The sequence below is a fragment of the Euprymna scolopes genome, chromosome 24, assembly GCF_053919585.1.
Source record: "Euprymna scolopes isolate OS-2025 chromosome 24, ASM5391958v1, whole genome shotgun sequence".
Classification (NCBI taxonomy): domain Eukaryota; kingdom Metazoa; phylum Mollusca; class Cephalopoda; order Sepiida; family Sepiolidae; genus Euprymna; species Euprymna scolopes.
In genome coordinates, this window is record NC_136505.1 from 2,301,735 (window position 1) to 2,324,436 (window position 22,702).

The 22,702-nt window shown below is 33.6% G+C and overlaps 1 protein-coding gene across 3 annotated transcripts in view; it reads left to right on the top strand.

Moving 5' to 3' along the window:
- The window catches only part of LOC145246568 (uncharacterized), an 896,698-nt gene that overhangs the window by 809,668 nt on the left and 64,328 nt on the right, over positions 1-22,702 (top strand). For all 3 annotated transcript variants that reach the window (XM_080108171.1, XM_080108172.1, XM_080108173.1), the window contains 3 exons: positions 16,196-16,371; positions 19,407-19,477; positions 20,286-20,435. In XM_080108171.1, coding sequence (XP_079964297.1) covers positions 16,196-16,371; positions 19,407-19,477; positions 20,286-20,435 — 397 coding nt within the window. The remainder of the gene's footprint in view (positions 1-16,195; positions 16,372-19,406; positions 19,478-20,285; positions 20,436-22,702) is intronic.

The window sequence follows — 22,702 nt, forward strand, 5'->3', positions numbered from 1 at the left end:
ATATCGGTGTTGGGTTATACTTTAGAGTTTTTTATAAGTATTTTGGGGATGAGTGGAATTCGGAGAAATATTTTCAGTAGAAAAAGATTCGCATGGTTTATAATCAAATTTGAGGAAAACAGAATATATCATCATAATACGGTAGACAAAACCAAATGAGTTAAGAAGACATTTATTCACAAAAGAAATATTTGTATGCCTAAAATGGAAGGTTTACATCAATAGGAAAACATAGAATGTTCGTGAATATTTTAGGGGGTTAAAAGGGTTTCATTAACTGAGACATTTGAAGTTTGTATCGATTAATTAAGAGCCATGAGTTCCAGGGGTCAGTAAATTTGTATTCCAAACTACTTTGCTCAATTAAAAAAAGTATAATGCATTGTTTATAGTAATTCATGTTCATTTGATTTCGTATTAATATTAGAGTTCAGTGAAAAGAATGAGAATATTTCCATGATTAAATTTATACAGATTTGCAGCCAATAATGTGATGAGTTGTTGTGTGTTAGTGTGTTCGTTAATGTTTGTGTGAATGTGAGTAAAGAGAGATGTTGCAGAAATGAGTGCAGAGAGTGGGGCGTCCAGCGACACCGATTCGTAGACTCGGATCAACTTGGTTCCACTGGTGTATTAAAGAAAAATCGGGCTTCTCAAGAGTTTATAAGACTCATACAAAGACTATTTTAAATAATTTCAGAATGTTTTCTGATTGGTCCAAAACATTATTTGTTTTTATTCAGGATAGTGTATGCGCAGACGATATGCGTACAAACGCATTTTATGCATTTTGATTTTATATGTCAATGTTTAAACATCGACCTCTTTAAGTAGTAGTAGTAGTAGTAGTAGTAGTAGTAGTAGTAGTGGTGATAATGGTAATATAAAGATGATGAAAGATATAAAGATAGTTACGGATCAAACAGAGAATTTAATGATAAACAGCTGTTGTATGATCTCAACGTGATTTACAACGTTTTGAAATTCTGAGAGCTTTAGTCACTCAGACTCAAAAGAAAATTATCTCTTAGGTTTAATATATATATATATGTTTAGTAATGTGATTGATAATTTAAAAATCAAATTATAATTAAATTAAAAATCCGTTTCATAAGAAGAAACAACAACAAAATCAATAATTTGTACGATCGTTTCGGAAAACAGTGTTTTTATTGTGGTAGACATCAAGTTAGGGACAATAATTTTTGCATATAATGTTTTTAACAAACAAAGTTTCCTCATCAGCAAATATCGGGAAGGGTTTTTATTAAATGTAAAAGACACCATAAATAAACCTAGCATTAGAAGTAAGGCAGATGTATCTGGAGAAAATTAAAATCAAAGTATGGATTTAACTTGATAAGAAAATTAATATGGGTTAAAGATAGAAATAAAATAGAGTAAAATTATAAATATAAATTTGGTTTAAGTACAATATTATAATAGTATTTTCGATAAAACTCATAAAAACATACACATATATATATACATACATGTATACACACATGCACACATATATATATATACATATACACATATACACATATACATAAATACACATATATATATTTTTATATAAAAATAGACACATATATACATATACATACATATTCATGAATATATATATATACAAATAATGTGAAAATATACTTTATTTCCTTGTAATGTATACCAATCCTTATTTAAGAAGCTCAATGTTATTACGGAGCAATATAGTGAATGAATGACAAAAGTGTATATTCAGGAATTTATGATTTTGACCATCTTACAGATCTTTCTTTTAATTCAGTTGGCAATTACAATTATTGACAGTATTTGTTTCGTAGCACACAACCAATCACTTAATTATTATATCAATTAGTGAATCTATTTTGCCCTTAACTCATCAGAAGAAATAGCAACAATCAATTCATCAAAAGAAAATAAAATGCGTTTGGACATGATTAAAATCCGATTCACTAACTGATATAATAATTAAGTGCTTGATTTTGTGCTCCGAAACAGATACTGTCAGGAATTGTAAATGTCAACTTAACCAAAGGAATAAAATGTAAGATGGATAGCATGAAACTTGGAAGATAGACTTTTGTCATTCATCCACTTCCATGGATTTTCAATACTGGCTCATATCATCAGAGGAAATGAAATGCGGTTAACAAAATGTTCAGCTGTGAATAAACACGTATTTTGCTTTTCAGCACATATATTGAAAATGTTTTTGGTGGTGAATAATAGTTATAGGAAAATAATTATAGGAGAAGGAATTTCATACAACCTGGGCAGTCCATAATCGGAAGGAGTACGGTATCTTCCGGGGTATTATTGCCAGGTCGGCAGAATAGTGGTCCAGGGGAAAAGGCAGTAATCCCATATAAAAAGAATGTATGGTTGCTCCATACTGTTTATCTTATATATATATATATATATATATATATATATATATATATATATATATATATATATATATATATAGTAGAGTTTAGTTTCCTAGAAGTACATCCAATGAAACATGTGTCTACCAAAGAGTTCTCAATGAGTGAACAGAGCAGGTATATGAAATTTATTTATACAAACATTGATGGCTACATATGTGCATACATGTTTCTGTAATCACCCGCCTTGGGGGATTACGTCTTCAGGCCGACGATAATTCTTGGCCTGAAGACGTTATCCCCCAACGCGGGTGATTACAGAAACATGTATGCACATATGTAGCCATCAATGTTTGTATAAATAAATTTCATATATATATATATATATATATATATATATATTTCCAAGGAGTGGAAACTGGATGACCTGCGTGAGATCATCTAGTAAGAAATAATAAACATTTATAAAATATCTTTTCATGGGAAGATTGAGTATTTGTATTATTTGCATTATTTGGACTACTGTTCTCATCTTAAATATTATTTTCACAATGTTTCGGCCGATGTAACCTCCAACTTTTTTCACGTGTATCTTGTAGAACTCGGGACTCTTTCTGTCGAACGAGGGAATCTGAAAGGACTCATGGTGTAGTGGATAAACACTTGGTAAAATTCAGTTGTAAAGTTACACTTTTCAGGAAGTCGAAGGTTCAATCTCTAGTGCGGGATACATTCAAATTACAAATAAAGATTTCTGAAGACTTGTACTATGGTTGACGGAACAAAGGCATGCTGCTTCTGCGGATTAAATAAATGTTTCCGTTTGAAATTCAGTGCAGATTTATCAGTTCGACAGAAAGATTCTCGAGTTCGATAAAATACACCTGATGAAGGTTGGAAGTTACATCGAGGGAAAAATTGTGAAAATAATAATCAAGATGAGAAAAGTAGTCGAAAGAATCGACATAATACTGTTATCATCAGTGGCCGGTTGTTAGAAATATGTTTTTATCCGTCTATATAATTTGTAACATCTACGTTTGTCGCTGGTCCACGATATATACAAACAGATAGCGAGTAAAACACAACACATTGATCTGTAAAATATATTATTATTATTTCACACCGACAAATCAGCTTTAGATTATAAGTCATTACTGATGTTTAGACATTTCTGAAAGCGCGTGAGGTGGGTGCCTAGTTGGCTCGGATGTTGGGCGGCGAAAAAATGTGACAGTTTTGCTTCTTTCTGATCGACTGCTCGATTTTCTTCTTGTTACGATGTATTTATATAAACATTCTTTTCCCACTGGAATGTTTAACATTTCCTGTTGTTTCAATCCTTCGATCGATATCCTCTTATATATGGGTCAAATTTGGCTTTCAATAGACAATTGTGGAAAGTCCCGCATTCTTCACATATAATCCATATGCGCGTGTGCAGCCCATCGAATGTTTTTATTCCCATGTCGTCTACCAATATCCAACAATGCTAATAAATATCATCGTTTCCAATTTTAACTTATTTATTCACAGTAAAACGCAATTGTTTCTTTATATTATTGTACAGTAAAATAAGTGTTTCTTTATATTGTTAAACCTTTCGTACGTTTATTAGTTCAAGAAAAAATAACATCATTATTTAAGTTGATTATACAAATAAAGTTGGCAACCGCGCATTTTCCTCAGAGCCCTGCTAGCATGATTTGATATTTCTATGATGCGTTATTTACATTATCTACCTTTCAATTATGTTCTATTGTTGCGATTGTTGCTATTTAAAAGCCTTTTGGCATTTGCACTCTATAAATTGTAACCATTCAGAGTTCTATGACTTTTAATCATAGACCATCAGTTTCCTTTTTCTGAAAGCGGTCTTTCATCATTACTAGATAGATATTCTGACTAGAATATCTTTTAACCAACGTTTTTATTTACAATAGCATTTTCTCTTCAACATATTTCCCACAGAGATAGCGTCGTTTTTATAAATACTTGCATGGCAAATGTTTTTCAGAATTGTTTGATCTTTTCACTTTCTTTTTTCCTGCTCGCTTGACTTGTTGATGTAGTGGTCTCCATCAATTCGCTATTGTCATACCCTGTTGATTCCTATTCCAGTAGTTTCTTTCAAAGAACGGCAGTTTTGTGGAATTTTTTTTATGACTGTTTCAAGATAAAGGCCAATAAGCATATCCTGTCTTTGCTGTAATAATCTTTCGTCTCTGTAAACTCCTTACATCCATTGGCCTAACGCCTTCTCTGGAGCGTTTTTGATTAAAATAGATAGAATGAGAGCAACCAATCCTAAATGATTAAGTTTGAAATTCTCCGAAAAAATTATCTAGGAAAAAATATATTGACTACTGCAAATAGCTGAGTAATGAGCACGATATTTTGCGTAGAAATCGTCAGTTGTTAAAATATTGCACAAAAGATAACTACACAGGCATAAAAGAAAGATAATTATTAATAAATGTTGTGTTTGTATCAATAACAATACGAACGCAGAAAGTAAAGGTAAAACAAATATATTAAGATGAAAAGATAATACATATTTACAAAGGTGCAGTTGTACTGCAGTTAGAAGATTGTCCGTCAGAGGGCGTGTTAAAGTCGTTCATGGAGCAACCGACACATGAGTCTTGCCTATCCAGCGTTCGAACACACTCCCTGGTCTTGCTGACTTGATACCTTTATCTATATCTTTTCACCCACGTATGCTAATTAGTGGGCGTCTTCACAACAATAAAGAACACTGTTGTCATAGAGTCTTGATAGACCTAGGCGAAAGGATATTGGTATTTATCCTTTAAGATGAATTGGAAAATCATTCGGTGGAATGTAGAAAGGGGAACCTTGAGGTTTGCGGTGATTTGAGTCAACTTGCATATTGACACAAAATCTTAATACCGTGGAAATTTAAGGATCTTAACGCTGATTTGAGTTCTCTTGCAATATGACTACTCTGGAAATTTAAGGAGACTTTGGTTCGTGTTTAAATATTAATTATAGGTATTATAGCATTTGAAATTATAGGTATTATAATATTTGAAAGAGGAAAGATGTCAATTAGTATTACATACTAGTGTTTTAAACTTATACTATTACTTTGTGAGGCCTCGAGTGGTGACCATCTACGAAAAAAGCATAAACTATAACCATCTATGTTTCCTTATTTGTGGGGTGTCTATTTATTTCGTTCACGTCTGCGTATGTTATCTTACGTGCACGTGTACAGAAGTAGACGTTTTGATATGTGTTACAATGATTTGAAAAATGTGCCAGGGGACTGAGTTTGTAAACACTAAATTCCTGCAGACAGACACCCCATTATCATTTATTAGTATAGCTGTGAGTTTGTTTGTTTCGCTTAGAAAAATGGTAACAAAACACAAGGAAAGCTAGCAATTTGTCTTCGGAATCCAAACATCGAAATAGGCAAATCGTTCATCTCTTTCTCGCAAAATCCGCATTCTTTGCTTTCGCTCTTCACAAAGCAATAATAAATAATGTGTAAGGATTTTAATTTTTTGGCAAACGCCGTGAGATTCTACTTAAAGTGTCTATTTCGCCTCTGAGTGATTAAATTGTCGGAAGGAAACGGCATAAAATTGATAAGACATAACTGAATTCTTGACTCACGACATTGCTTGAATTTCAACGTAAATAACATAATTCCAAAGGCTAATCAAACATAAAACTAAAATTAGGGGCATCTACAGCACAAAGTTGAACTCCCGCCGACGGCCTCTTATCATACATATAGGGGGGACCACTATGCTTGCAACTAATGTAAACTAAAATTGGTTAATTTAACTCAGTATAACTGTATGCACGAAAAAACTAAATATTAAATTATTTTAAACGGCTATTAAAATATTCTAATACTACTAAGTGCATTTATTCATCAATTTATGGAAATATTTTCATAAACTGTTAATTGTGTAAATTCATTAATTTATTTAAACACTATCAAATACTATTAATTGTTTATTAATTAATTGATTAAAATACATTCGAACGCTATTAATTATGTTAATTCATAAATTGATAAAAATACTTTCTAACACTATTAAATGTGTTTATTCAGTAATTTATTAACGTATTCTCAAACACTATATATTTCTTTAATTCATTAATTTATAAAAATACTTTTTAGAATACTATTAATTATGCCTAATCATTAGTTTATTAAAATATATTCTAACACCTTTAATATTGTTTACTCATAAATTGATTAACATATTTTAAAACTATTAATATTGTTTATGCATTAATTGATGAAAATATTTTCAAACTCTAATAATTATGTCTATTCATTAATTAATAAAATACTTTTTACCACTATTAATATTGTTTATTCATTAATTGATAAAATACTTTCAAACACCATTTATTATGCTTATTAATTAATTTATTATAATACTTTCTAACACTATTAATTATTCTTATTCGTTAATTTATTGAAATACGTTCTAACACAATTAATTATTTATATCCATTAATTTATTAAAACACTTTGAAACACGATTAGTTGTGTGCATTTATTAATTTATTTAAATATTTTCATGCACTATTATTGTTTTTATTCGTTTAAATTTTAAAACACTACTAATTACGTTTATTAATTAATTTATTAAAATATTTTCAAACACTTTAAATAATTTTTATTCCTTAATTTATTAAAATACGTTCAAATACTATTAATTTTGTTTTTTCATTAATTTATTAAAATACTTTCAAATACCATTAATTTTGTTTTTCCATTAATTTATAAAAATACTTTTAACTACTGTTAATTGTATTTTTCATTCATTAATAAAAGTACTTTCCAACACTATTATGTAAATTCAGATATTTATTAAAATACTTTCAACTGTATTAATTATATTAATTCAGTAATTTATTAAAATACTTTCAAACAATTAATTATATTTAATCATTAATCTTTTAAATGCTTTCAAAGACTATCAATAATGTTAATTTATTAATTTTAAAAAATACTGTCTTACACTATTAATTATGTTTATGTATTCATTAATTAAAATATTTTCTAACAGTATTAATTATGTTTAATCATTAATTTATTAAAATATGTTTCAGGCCATTAATTATGTTTATACATTAAATTATTTACTCCGCTATTTGGGGATCTCTATAGTGAAGGGGTATGATTTTGTTGCTAGTCAAACCGATCGAGTCATTTACGTTAAGTGGTACAAGTCAAGTAATTCATCAACAGACCTTCTGTTTAAATAGTTATAAAACGATCACAGGGATGCAATAATGCGGCGATGCAGAATCGACTCAGGTTTAGCAACCCGTGCGCAAGCAATTAGGTTAGAATTTTCGGTTTTCCCTTTGTCTAAGTGTGAAAAGCTTAGTGATGCACCAATACAGAAGTGACAACAGCACTTCCAGCACCAGCCAATTATGTCTGTATAGATATAGTATACTGGCAAATGAGAGAAATTTCTTAGGCATTTAGAAGGAGTCTTTTATTTAAATTCAATTTTCACCCGAAAACAAGGCACAGTGCCACTTTGAAGTAGGGGGCTACTATTAGGGGCATAAGTTACAGGGATATTAATGAAAGGAGATTAGTAACAAGATGTCTGTTCACATTACACTTGAACTGCCGCATGTCAGTACAGTTGGGGAAGCAGAATCCCGGAAAGGAGTTCCAAAGTCTAGCAGTTCTGGGGGAGAAACTATTGGAGTAGAAGGCCTTCTTACCCCTAGGGATCTCTACTGTGAAGAGGTGGAATTTAGCTGCTTGTCAGGTTTGTCGTAGGTATTCACGTCGAGGGGGTACAAGTGTTTGTAGTTCGTCAGAGCATTCACCATTGAAGTACTTGTAGAACAGGCAGAGGGATGCAAGATTTCGTCGATGGGAGAGAGGCTGAAGCCTTATTTACAGGTCAGAACCTATCAGATTGGCGACTCTCTTTTGGGCCCTACCCAAGCGTGAGACAAGTAGCAGATACACCGTACTCCATACATGGGCGAATGGTGGCCTTTTAGAGGTAGAGGATACTTTGAGGCGTAAGTAGTATTTTAGCAGAGTAGAGGGAACCCACCTTCTTCGCAGCATCCTTGGCAATGCTCTCAATGTATCTATTCCAGTTCATGTTCCCTGTAAACGTAAGGCCGAGCGTTTAAAGGAAGTACTTTCGGGTAATGTTTTCTTGGCCATAGCTATTGGTGGCAGAGAAGGTTTCTTGTAATTATTGAAGGAGACAAGCTTAGTCTTGGAAGCATTGAATTTGACCATCCATTTTTGTCCCCATTCCACTACAGATTGGAGGTCATCCTTTAGTGTTCCTGCCATTTCCTTTGATATGTGTTTTTTTCTCCTCGTCCATGTTATAGAGAGTGGTGTAATCAGCAAATATACCCATCTCAGAAACAGTTTTATCAGGGATGTCATTTATGAATATCAGGAATAATAAATGTCCAAAGATAGACCCTTGAGGTACTCTCGCATTTATATCATATTGTTTTAGATGTACGACCGTCGAGGACAGCCTGGATTTTTCTCTTAAGAAGGATTTAATTACATTATCCATTCTTCCAGTGATACCATATGATCTAATTTTCCTGAGGTGACCATTGTGCCATACCCTATAATAAGCCTTAGATATATCGAGGGCTACCACTCTACCCTACCCTGTTTTGTCTAGTGAACGGTGTATGCGTTCAGAGATTACAGTTAGGATATCTGATGTGAAATGGGCTTGTTTAAATCCATATTGTTTGTCGGTCAGGAGTTTAGCAGCTGTAGCGTGATCTACTAGAGCTTGATTAATTAAGGACTCAAATATTTTGACGAAAAGCGGGAGAATGCTAATGGGGCGATAATTTAATGTGTCAGTTCTTTCGTCAGAAGTCTTGAAAACTGGTACCACAAAACGGGTTTCTATCAGTAAGGAAAGCAAGATTCGTTAAGGCATTTGTTGAAAAGTTTGAAGAGGACTGGAGCAATCGCAGCGGAGCATTTTATTCATAGTACAGCTAGGATGAGATCGGGTCCACATGCTTTTGAGGTGTCTAGGTTTTTTATGATACCATGTACCCGAGTCTTACTTTTTGAAGACAGACTTGGCAGAATATTTCATGCACTTATTTTATTAAATGTTGCTTAAGAATCTTAAAGGATTAGTTGCTCTCATTCTGTTTTTAAATCCAAACGCTCCAGACAAGGTATGAGGCCACTTGATGCAAAGACTTTACAAGGATGAAAGATGCAAAGAAAGATGCTGATTGGCCTTAATCTTTAAGCAGTCATTAAGAAGAGAGTTCCACAAGCCCACAATTCTTAGAAAGAAGCTACTGGAATAGGAAGCTGTCTTACAATGAGCGAATTGATGGAGACTACTAAGTCAACGAGTCAAACGAGCAAGAAAATAGAAAGGGGGTTGTCCTGGTAGCATTAGTGTAACTACACTGTCTACTATTTGAATGTTATTATGCCATCAGTTTTTATTTTGAGTTTCGTGATTGGTTTATTGGATACCGTATAAGCCTATTATATATGTTTAAGGTGACAATTATGACATGGATTAACGACCTGTGCGTGACAGGTTCTAATCCCGTCGGTTCCAAAGCACTGCCATTTTTTTACGTTAAAAATCTTCGCATGATTTCTCTCGTCAGAAAGAAAGAACCGGGAAAGCCATCACCAACAACAGAATCAAACCGTCCCCAAAAGATCATACCATACGTTGCATGCAGCACTGCTGCCACATTTGGGGTAGTGTTAATTTTCAGACAGACTATGCTTTAACCTCTGTCCCATCGCCGAAATATTGCATTCCTGTACTTATTTCATAAATACTTTAATAGAATAAGGGTTATTGTGTGTTCTTATGAACTCAAACCACTTAAGTTCTCTTGACGTGTACCCCCCCCCCGACTAGACAAATAGCAAAATCACACCTCTTCACTATTGAAATCCTTAAATTCTGGTAAGCCTTTTGCTCTAAGAGTTTCCTTTTTTAGATTGCTAGACTTTGGTATTCCCTCTCTATTTCTTGGTTCCTGTGCAGTACTAACCTGAAAAGTAATGTGAACAAACATCTCGCTGTTCAACTCCTCACATAGTTCCTTAGTAGACATGATCCGAAGTAGTAGCCCTTTACAATTTTTTACAAAGGAGTCACAGCTTATCAAGGCTCGAAGACCACTCTAGAGTTAATGAGTGTACGGTAGTCAATGGGACAATATCGTAATAGTTATTAGTAGTGCAAATTTGGTAATTTAGGTTATTTAAGAAGAGGAGTCATCAAGAACCCTTTCACGTTGGACTTGAAGAGGACCATATTATAATCAACTGGAAAGCTGGAAAATGGAACAAAGTTTCGCAAAAAAGAAGCTTTGTTAATGGAATCCACGTTAAGGTTTAGGCACAAATAAAGAGTGGGGGAAATTATTGGTAGTGATTTCAGAGATGAGTGCTTATAATATGCCTGGTTTTGGGGATGAAAAAGAGTAGAAATTACCATGCTGATTCATAGAAATTTATTACTGGAATATGTCATGACAATGCCAAATCCTTGTTGATATATTGCGGCCATTTACGCACCATTAAGATCAGGAAATGCAAGAACATCACGCAAAACTGTGAGTAAACTAGCAAATTATGTTCAAATAACAAAATTAATTATCGTAAAATAATTAAATCGTAGATTTTTTGTACATTTTTCTAAGCTTTTATCATTTATATTTCTAACATATATTAATAATACGCAAGAATGCGTCACTGGCCTCGCTAAGAAAAGAATCTGCTTACGAAAACGACAGTGCGCCTTTTTTAAAGGTGGTCACCACATATCAAGGCCCGGAAGCCACCCAGGGATAAAGATAATTGTGTGTACAGTACGTTAGTGTTGAGATTTGATAGTGTCCTACTTAAGTGAGCGGTTCATCAGGAATTTGTTTATGTTGGACTTAAAGACAACCAGGTTGTAGTCAGGTGGGAAACAGGCAAACGGAACAGAGTTCCACAGGCGTGCACTTCTAAGAAAGAAGCTTTGTTCATGGAATCTATGTTTTCGTTTTGGCACAGATAAAGAGTGGGGAAAATTTTTGACAGTGGTTTCAGCTAGACGGGTGTTTTTCGTTAAAGATTGGCGAAGGGGGGGCCAGGGTTTGGAGCTCACACGAGTGCTTGCCATAGAAGTAACGATAAAACAAAGACAGGCTCGCAACCTCTCTCCTGTAGGAGACAGGTTGCAAGGAATAGAGAAGAGCATACTACATCAACCCACTAAGGCAGGATAGGCTTTTTTAGCAGCTCCTGCCCAGATGTGGCAGTAGTACTCCATTCTTGGACGTAATTGGCTTTTATATAGATAGAGAATTGCATCAGCAGTGAGATATCTTCTGGAGCGGTAGAAGGATCCTAGCATTTTTCCAGCGACCTTGACAACATACTTGATGTACGTGTTCTCTTTCAGGGCAGGAGTAAAGGTCAAGCCCAGAAGCTTATCAAAACATGGGGCTTCCCTTAGACGAGACACATCCATTTCAATTGATGCCAGATGGGGATTAGAGCGTTGATGATGTAAAGATAGGAGCTTGGTTTTAGACGCATTAAAAGTGACCAGCCACCTCTTCTCCCACTGTACCACGCGCTCAAGATCAGAAGAGAGAGAATGAGAGAGGACCTTGTCATTTACGGCATTTGATGTGTTGCTATAGATGGTCGTGTCATCAGCATAGATGTCAACGAATGATTTAAGTATGTGTTTTGAGAGATCATTGATGTAGATCAGGAGTGAGTTGGGCCTAGGATGGACCCCTGAGGGACCCCAGCATTAATACTGTGGGCCTCTGATTGCTGGGCATCAATCACTACTCTTATGAGCCTATCGGAGAGAAATTATTTAATGATTGAGAAAACATTTCCAGTTATACCGTAGCTGGAAATCTTGTGAAGTAGGCTCTTATGCCATACCCATCGAAGGGTTTTGATATGTCAAGAGCAGTTGCCCTAGGGGGGAAGCCTTTGTCAAGAGATTCGCTAATCCTATGAGATATAACCGTTAGCATATCTGCGGTAGATCTTGTAGAACGGAAACCATATTGTGTGTCACTAAGAAGGTTATTTCTGCTGAGGTGGTTGACTATTTCTCTATTTAATATGGATTCCAGCAACTTACTCATGACACACAGGAGACTTATTGGTCTGTACTGAGACTTATCACCTTAGTTCTTAAATACAGGGCATACTGATGAGGTTTTCCAGGGTATTGGAATGCACTTCTCTTTAAGGCAACGCTTAACCAGTTTTGTAAGTATGGGGGCAAGTTCTTGTTGAAGCTTTTTCAACACTATAATTGGAATGCCGTCAGGGCCAGTTGCTTTACTGGAATCAAGGTTCTTGATTAGATTGGCGACCTCACGCACAGATATTTGTATGTTACTTAGTGTGCTGTGTGTTGTAGGAGGAAATACGAGGAGTTGATGGCCTTCGTCGCATAGGATATAATTTGCTGCAAAGTTCTTGGCAAATAGTTTGGCCTTGTCTGATGCTGACGAGATGATCTCTGCTCAGCTACTTTGGATATAACTGAATGAACATATAGCTCTCTTGCATTTTTTATTACTCTCTTACAGTGGTTGCTGGTAGTCCTGAAAGCAGCTTTAGTCTCAGTACATCTATTACGTTGGTAGCTATTGAAAAAGTAATTTTTGTGCGCGATGGCAGCCGCACATTCTGGGGAGAACCATGGCTGGCTTTTAGTTTTTTTTTTGAATTTTTGGATGGAATGAATCGGTCTATGCCTACAATTAACCATTCGGTCAGGTCTGATACTATGAAGGCCACATCCATGGAATGCAGGGGTAGATCAGATATAAATATACGGAAGCTATCCCAGCCAGGGATACACAGTACGGTGGAGATGTACGTCTGAAGACTTATTGCATTTCGTTTTTATCTTAACTGATATAACCGAGTGGTCGGAAGATCCCAGACGAGACAGAACGGAACATGAACATAGCTCAGGGGAAGTTATGAGAAAAAGGTCTAGAAGGCTAACGTACTGACCGGAAGTATCGGGCACACGGGTAGGTTCGTGAACAATCTGTGTGAGGTCATAGGCAATGGCGAAATCAAGATAGAACCTCCCCTCATCATCTGTCTTGTTCGAGTCGGTCAGCCATTCCACATTTTGGACATTGAAGTCACCGCAAATGTGGATGTTAGCCGAAGGATGAGCAGACAGGATGAGGTCGATTTTCTCAGATATACTCTTAAAGATAGTAAACCCGCTGTTGTGGGGGCGATAGACGGAAAATATAAATGTGTTGGTGTAAACAAGAGCAATCTGGAAGCACATATAAGATAAATTAGGGTCTTCACTGGAGATGTCCCTACCACACGGAAAGCCATCTTTAATGTAGGTAAATATTCCATGTCCATGGCGATCTTGGAGGTTAGATTTAGATGTTAAGCCCCGGAGTTTGAGTACAGGACTCGGCGCCGACCCACAAGTCGAAAGTAACCCAGGCTTGGCTTCAGAAGGAGTGCTACGATGTTGTACCCTTCTCTCACTGGCCCCTCTCCTCCCCCGATCTGAACCCACTGGACTACTTACTAAGAAAACATCATCAACATGATCTCCAACAACATAAAAGCAAGCTTGATCGCTGACATCCGCCGAGTATTCGCCGAGCTCATGCTTGGAAAAGGCATGCTCCTAGTACCAGACCTGTATTCAGGAGGTGATTTTAGCTGAAGTCGGCTACAACAAATCGGTTTTAGCCCCACCACATAATCAAGTTACCTGAATTGATTTTCTCTATAAAGTTTTAAAATAAAGCTGTAGTGTTGGTTACTTTAGGGCCAGAAATTTATCGTTTTATCCTTTAGAGTCAGAAGTTGTGTAGATACAATCGCATATAGCCTTAAACCTTCTCACTTAATCAAATCTAAATCCTACAAAAAGATTTTATTATTAGTGTAAAAATTAAATATACTTTCCTTTACCTTTTTTCGATATGAATTATTTTTTTGATTAATTTTATTTATTTTACAATTAATTAAAAGATTACTTAAATAAACCATTATTTTCCTTGGGCACTTTAATATTGAATTACTTTAATATTTATATATTTTTAAATATACTTTCCTTTAGAACTATAACAATCATTTTTATAATTATAAATTTAGATCTGGGAAATGTTCTGGTTTATTCTCAGTTTCTTTAGCATTTTACACAAATCGTTTATTATAATATTAACATGAAACATAGCTCTGTTATGTTTTTCTGGTTAAATTAAATTTACAATTATTTATTTCATTTTAAATTATCAATTTCAATTTAGATTACTACAATTAAAATAAGTTTATATTCACGTTGGTTAATTATATTCTTTAAAAAACCCCGAAGACTATCCGATGGACAGACTTTACTATTGTAATATTATACATTTGTGAATATGCATATATAAATGACAAGTTGTTTATGAAAGTTTGTTGCATGTACGGATGCTCATGTGAGTTTCAATACTAGAGCCTCCCCTTTTCAGCTCGTGTGTTAGAGCTTTCTGTTTTCCCGTTTTTTCCTCTGCCTTTTGTACTCTCTACTTTCTTGTTTATTAATGTCTGATATCAACGAGATGTATATGTCCGAGTTATGTTTGACATCTATAACCCAATAACCATGACTAGTCATTCGGAAGAAAATCATATTTCGTTTATTTTTTTAATTATTTGTTGGGACCCTACGGAGATTTTATCTCTTGTAGTGGGCCAATATTCTATTATTATTTTAATGTTTTAGTATTATTAATATAATTTTAAAATATTAAATTTATAAGAAATTTTTACTAAATATCATTTAACAAGCTTTTCAAAATAATCATCTTAGCTAGTAAAATTATTACAATTTGCAATGGAGTTTACCCTATCGCGCTATATGGATTACATCATATACACACATACACCTTTTAACCTTAATACACCGTGGAATTTCCTTTTTAAATCTCGGCTTCTTTTAGACTTTTCATGCAAGCTTTTTAGTTTCCAATCTATGAGCTAAATCATATATATATATATATACATAGATATATATATATATATATATATATATATATATATATATAACTACTTCATTTACTCACATAAATTTAATATACGAAAGTATAGATTTATGCGTAAACTTTAAGTATTTACTTCAAAAGTGCTCAATACGTAGGTAGAGCTAGTTAGTAATTTATAAAATATATATGGCGATTAACCTACACTGAATATTCTGCGTTTCATCCACTATAGGCGCATAAGCCTGACGAATCCTATAGTGGATGAAACGCAGAATATTCAGTGTAGGTTAATCGACATATATATTTTATAAATTACTATATATATATATATATATATATATATATATATATATATATACACCGGTTGTATCGATTTTTTCCTAGATGTAAATCCAATGAAACGTGCGTGATTATTTAAGAGTGCTCAATGCAGGACAGAGCTGGTATATAGTCTGTTTATTATACAAACCTTATTGGTTACATATGTGCATACATGTTTCAGTGGGGTCCCAATTCAGGGGCAGCACTTCATCAGGTACATTATATAGTCCGAGGTGTATTATTATTCTCAATTGCTAAAACGGAGATTTGTAAGGAATATTTTAAGAATAACAAAAACATATTTTAGTGAAAAGAAAATATGAAATACCTCGATGTCGAAGTTGATACATTCTGTAATGTTTGCTTAAATTACGCTTTTATCACCAAAATTCGATCAGTCTTAACACAATAAATGTTTGCATTTTTTTTTTTACTTTTTTCGTTTTTAGATCGATGCCATCTTTGATTCTTTCAAAGATTTGGGATATTTAAACAACGAGTTATTTAACCTGTCTTCTTTATCGACGGAATCTGGCATCAAAGCTGAGGTGCTCATCAATCTCCTCGACAGATCCAACTTAACAGGAGAATATATCGTGTCCGTGCTTCAAAGGTTTCTTAATGGGTAAGTGCTTAAGTATTCCCTTTTTCTTATAATTCCAACGTTTCATGTCGACCTTTTTCGATCTAATTAATCACCGCTTATCAAGGCTCAAAAGCTTCTTGAGGATAAGGTTTCATAAGATTTAACCAGTTGGTAATAAGCAACACCTTGATCAGCTTACAAACAATAGGGTAAGTTATCGGAATTTAAATATTTTATAAACAGATCGAGAAGAATTTGTTAAAATTCGCCTTGAAAACATATCCGAAAACACCGTGTGAGTGCACTTGTTTCTTACTTAATTTTACGTCATTGTAGAATTGCACATAGTATTTTTTTTTCAGAACTCAAAATAATCATGTGTGGTAAATCGAATTACATTGTTAGATGTTTTAACCTAGCACAATTAAATCTGTGGTTTTGCATTTTTCCTGGTAAACGCGTCATGCTTCAGCACTTTACATATATACCCGCTATGGTTCACACCAATCTGAAAATTACACCCATTCTCATAAAACAATTTATTTTTATCCAAGCCGGCTCGATTCGATTTGCATATCAGTTACTTCGCTCGCGATATGCCAGCATTTAATCAAGCGCGGTGGCCATTTTGCGTCTCTTCTTTTTGCGCGCAACCGAACCTTGCACGTTACACAAACTCATTCAAAAATCAGAGGTAGGTTTCTTCAGATGCTTATTATTTGCCAATAACAAAGACAAGGCGTTTTACTACAATACCAATGCAGAGTATATATTTGTTGTATTTTAATTACGATAGGATTTTTTGTAACACATGTCCTATTATTTCGCTTGTAAATTTGATACGCCACACAAAATCTTCTACTTCATAAACCTCTGCATTTAGCATTACATAATATTAAATAATATTTAACATTACATAATATTAAATAACGTTTAACATTACATAATATTAAATAACATAAATTGACATAACACAATAATAAAAATAAAATAATACTTACATTACGTAATATTTAACAGTATTTAAGATTACAAAATATTAAATAATTTTTAACATTGCATATTTACATATCATGAATGTATATTTCGATGTCTGTCATTTAGTATATGAATATATATCAGATCTATTGTTATTTATTTATTAGTAGTGATTCTGTGGTATTTACTTGTTACGCTCACCTGAGCGTTGAGAGAGTTACCTGCCCTTTGTTTATTTATGTCGTCCTTTTTGTTTGGGAAGTATTTTTTTGTTATTATTATTAATTTGATTTATTAGCTATTTGAATATTTTATTCAAATATTTACTAAATATTTTTCCGTGCATAAAAGTTATCCATGAACACGTGTTTCTGGATATCACCAATAATATATCAACTCTATCTGTGTTTCGGGTTAGGGTTAGGATTAGGATTATAATAATATAATAAATAAATAAATAATTATATGTTTTACTCTTGCTAAATTGTTTCTCAACATGTTTTATCAAACCCATGTACTTAATACACACACACACACACAGATATATATATATATATATATATATATATATATATATATTTCTCTGTGTGTATGTGTGTGTAATTTGAACTGAAGCGTATAAAAGCATCCAGCTTTTAAACGAAAAAGTAATCAAAAACTGCCTAAAGACGACTGGAGAAAATCAGTTGAAAGTACTTGCAAAAACAAAAGAAAGCAGATGAACCTAAACGACTACGGAATATTCTTACACAAATTTGACCGCGATATTAGAACGACTATACGAAAAATGAAGAAATTATAAAAGAAGACGATTAAGCGGAAACATTCCTTGCTGTTCAACAATGTATGTCTAAATGAAAACGTTTTGCCTAAATACACAATATATATATATATATACATACACACAGACACACACAGACACACAGACACAGACACACACACACACACACACACACACACATATATATATATATATATATATATATATATATATATATATATATATAAATAATTGTACTTCTTGACAGAAGATTGATGTCGGTCGTCTATGTGCACGTAGATGGCCCTGCTGCCCAGCTACACTTATGCATAATCATTCAGACGTTGAAAGATATGATAGGAGAACTTTTCCGTATTTGCCTATTCTTATAGAGGGACTACATTATGGATATTTGAATGTCGTGTCGAACCGCTTGCATTTTTACACACCAGTCCACAGATATTATAACAGTATTTGGGTTGTCTGGGTGGCAGCACATCCTTATAAAATTGTTGATCTTGTCTAACCTTGTGTCACCTCACATAATTCACCAAACCAGCTTTAGACAAAAGAAATCTGCCACAGATTGTACATTTCAGTTTTTGTTTACGGTCAGTAGGAACTACAAATTCATTCGGCTTCCTGAGATCACGTTTCAATACTGCCTGCTTAATAAGTTTTTTCTTCAAAGTTTCTGCAACATTCAATGATTTATTCTCTCTCCACTTGTTTCGATCCCCCCATATATATACATATATATATATATGTGTGTGTGTGTGTGTGTGTTGTGTGCTCGTACGTGTGTGTGTGCTCGCACGTGTGTGTGTGTGTGTGTGTGTGTGTGTGTGTGAGTGAAACTTTATTCTCCGGACAGAATTGTTTTGAACTAATTTATGTCCTTTTACTAAACTTTAAATTGGCATATGGTGCAACTAAATCTTGTTCATAGAATCCTTAATTTAATTTTGATGAAAACATTTATTCCATGATTTTAATTTTTCAATTTTTTACATTTAAGGCCGAAGTTACGAAACCTTCAGAAAATAAAGAAATTCGGAGCGTATTTTGTTCGATGCCTATTGATTACAAATCAAATTTGGAACATGTACGAAATATTTGAATTTTTGAATGGTTGATTGTGCCGATATTACACAGCAATAACACCTTTTACGAAACACGATAGAAAATGAAGTCATAATTGCACTAGATCTTGATGTTAAATTTTACTTGGAAACATAAATATGATGCAAAATGGTAACGGCATTTATGTCTATTTTCTTGGAACGTATGTTTTGGTTTTATTATAATCCTAATATTTTCTTGTTTTTAATTTTAGAACAAATGGCGAAGTTGGGAACAGTAAATTACGCATTGGACTTCCGATGAAGAAAAACTTTTTCATTGAAGGTTTGTATTCAATATTTCCCTGCGGATTAAGGGAATTTCTCTATTATGATTGTATTTAACTTTTAAATTGTTTTGGTTACTATATAAATATTAATATGTATAATCGCTTTAAGTTTACAGAAACTTTTAGCTTGTAAACCTAATTTTACTTATTGATTTTATATATATATATATATATATATACTCATGAAGTCGTTTATGTTCTACTTAAAATTCGTATCCTGATTTGCATATGTTACCGAAATTCTATATAAATTGATTAAACTAGCAGAGCTACCTGGCGTTGCCTGGGGCCTTCAAAGAAACAAAAATAGATGTAAAATAGTGTTACGTTTGTGTTTCTAACGCATTACTAACTCCCTCTTTAAAAAAGAAAGTTCTGTTTTTATGTAATCTCAATTTTTCATTACTCGCTGCACTATGCAGGATATTAAGCTCTCTCTCTCTCTCTCTCTCTATATATATATATATATATATATATAGTTTATGATTCGTGAACAACATCAACAAAAGAACAGAAAAGTTGTTTATTCCAGGCGACACTGTATCTAAACACACATGGAACTAAGAAGCTTGGAAAACACTACTAAAACTAAATAACTCTTATCCCTTGTTAAAATATTGCAATCTAAAATGTTTATTATATGATAAGAATAAACATTAATGATTGCTTTATTACTTATTCATGCCATCGTATATTCATTTCTTACATTTATAGATTTCACATCTCCTTTCTGATTGAGGTGGTGTTTCTAGAGTTTCAATTCATTTGAAACTAAACTTCGCATCAAACTATTTTTATTTTCAGATATCAATGAATGCGATTACCCTCATCTCCACGATTGCTCGTCAAGGGCGTGGTGCATCAATTACCCTGGCAGTTACATGTGTTCCTGCAAAAGTCAGTATGATGACAGATCACCGCAAGTTTTCAAACGGCCAGGAATCATTTGTGAAAGTAAGAATTTTTTTTATTCGTATTAGATAAGGATTGATTATAAGTATTATTTAGACTTTTCATTTTGAGCATTCTTTGCACAACGTTTCGATCGATATAACCTTCAACCTTCTTCAAGTACACCTTGCCGAACTCGGGAATCTTTTTGTCAAACACGGGAATCTGCACGGAATTTTCAGCATAACCCTTTATCCGCAAGGCGTAGCATGCTCTCGTTCCGCAAGTCATGACTTGGTAGAAGTCCCAAGTAATTTGCAATTTTATGTTTGACGGTCGCCCGCGCGGCGGATTAAACCGTCAACTTCCAGAATGCATAAACATTAAAATTCACAAGTTGCAACCGGAAAATATTACTTTGAATGAGACCAGAGTTTCATGTGTGTACTATAAATAAAAGTGCCATAAGAAAAAATCTCAGGAAACTTATTTAAGGCACCCCACATCTCACGCAATGTATTTACTGCACTTATATTCAATCGTTCATTCAGCTGATAATCTATTCAGCCTAATAAGATTCTTGAGTTTTTGCATTGATTAATGCTCACTTATTAATAAATTGTGTTTTCTGTGTTTATTCAAATCAACAACTTTTTTCTTAAATGGATAAACTGGTAGTTTGTCTCTATATAAATAAAATGAACTCATTTTTCCCCTCCGACTTCGACCTTTATAGGACTGCACCTGCTTACATTTGGTGCAGCCGTATCGTTCACAAACTGAATCACGACATCTGCCGTATGTTATAGGCTTATTACATATCCAGAACCTCGCTGCTCGGAGTTTCTTATATTCTGTCTGGTGAGAGTCCACTGTAAAAATCGGTTATATTTAATGGAGGTAGTAAAGTAAACTCTCTCTACAAAATTCATCCTTCCACCGCCACTCACTTACACCGTTCCTGGCCGTTCACAGGAGACATTTAAAACCGAACACCGGTTAGAATTTATCTAAAAACTGGACTGGACTTACGCTGAAACGAACCACGCTTACTTTGCCATTGGTTAGCATAAAACATAAACACAATTTATAAAGCATTTATTATAATAAAATTAGATTCAAACAGAACACAATCCGTTACCTGGAATTGAATTCACAATTACATTACTTCGATTTCGTTATAACCCGCGTGGTTAGAGTTTAATGAAAACCTGAATTGACATTTACGTGAAACGCACCAAACTTACTTACTTGCACAAACACAACTTCCGTTTCGCTCTTTCCTTACGTGCTTTTCTTCTTTCTTTCTTTCTTTCTTTCTTTCTTACCTTTCGTTGTCTTTTTGCTTTATGGGTGATGGTGGTAGGGGTACTTCCCTATGTTTATCTTTCCTTTCGCTCTTTCCTTCTTTCTTTCTTTCTTTCTTTTCTTTCCATTTTCTGCTCTTTCCATTGTTAAAACGAAACGGAACAACCAGATATTCCAGGTTTTAATTACACTCTATCACTCTACGACTATTACTTGTGTATCCAACTCTATTTGTGCCCTTTACTTGTGTATCCAACTCTATTTGTGCCACGTTCCTTTACTTTTTCACCGTACCACTTACCAGCCGACATTCACGTACATGGACTTCCCTTTGTGTTCTTTTTAGTTTTTAATTTTATTAAAATATTAAAAAATTAAAGAAACCAATTGAAAATACTTTCAAACATAAAGTAAACTGATTCATGTAAGTAAAAAAAAAGTAGCATTTATTGCCTTTGATAATAATTATTTATTGCTTATTTGTTTTGTTTTTCACCCTTTTTTTCGACTAACCATTCTTAAATCTCACTATAAAATCGATTTTTCCAAGTACATTTTAGGGGGGGGGCATTCCAACATCCGAAGGGGGTTTGTATTACTGTACACATAAAGCCAAGATAAGTTACTTCTCGGCCAAACTGGATATATTTTTCGTGTTTTTATTCAATGTAACATATTTATTCAGCTCGAAAACCATACAGTGTTTACCGATGTATTCGAAATAACATGTACTGAGCGAGTTTTTAACAGTATTTTATTAGGTTTTTTATTTATAACATCTTTTCCCAAACTTATCGTGTTAAAGAGAGAATCAGACTACATCTTGATTGTTTTCGAGCTGATGCCTTTGATAACATTTACTTGTTATATATTTGTTTTTTGACAAATTCTTAGAATGTACGTGTACAGTAATACAAACCCATAGTGAGAAAACACGGAACATTATGGAGTTTTTTGGGGGGAAGAATTAACGATTTTGGAAAATTTCAGACGATTAGTTAAAAATCTAGCGATTATTTCCC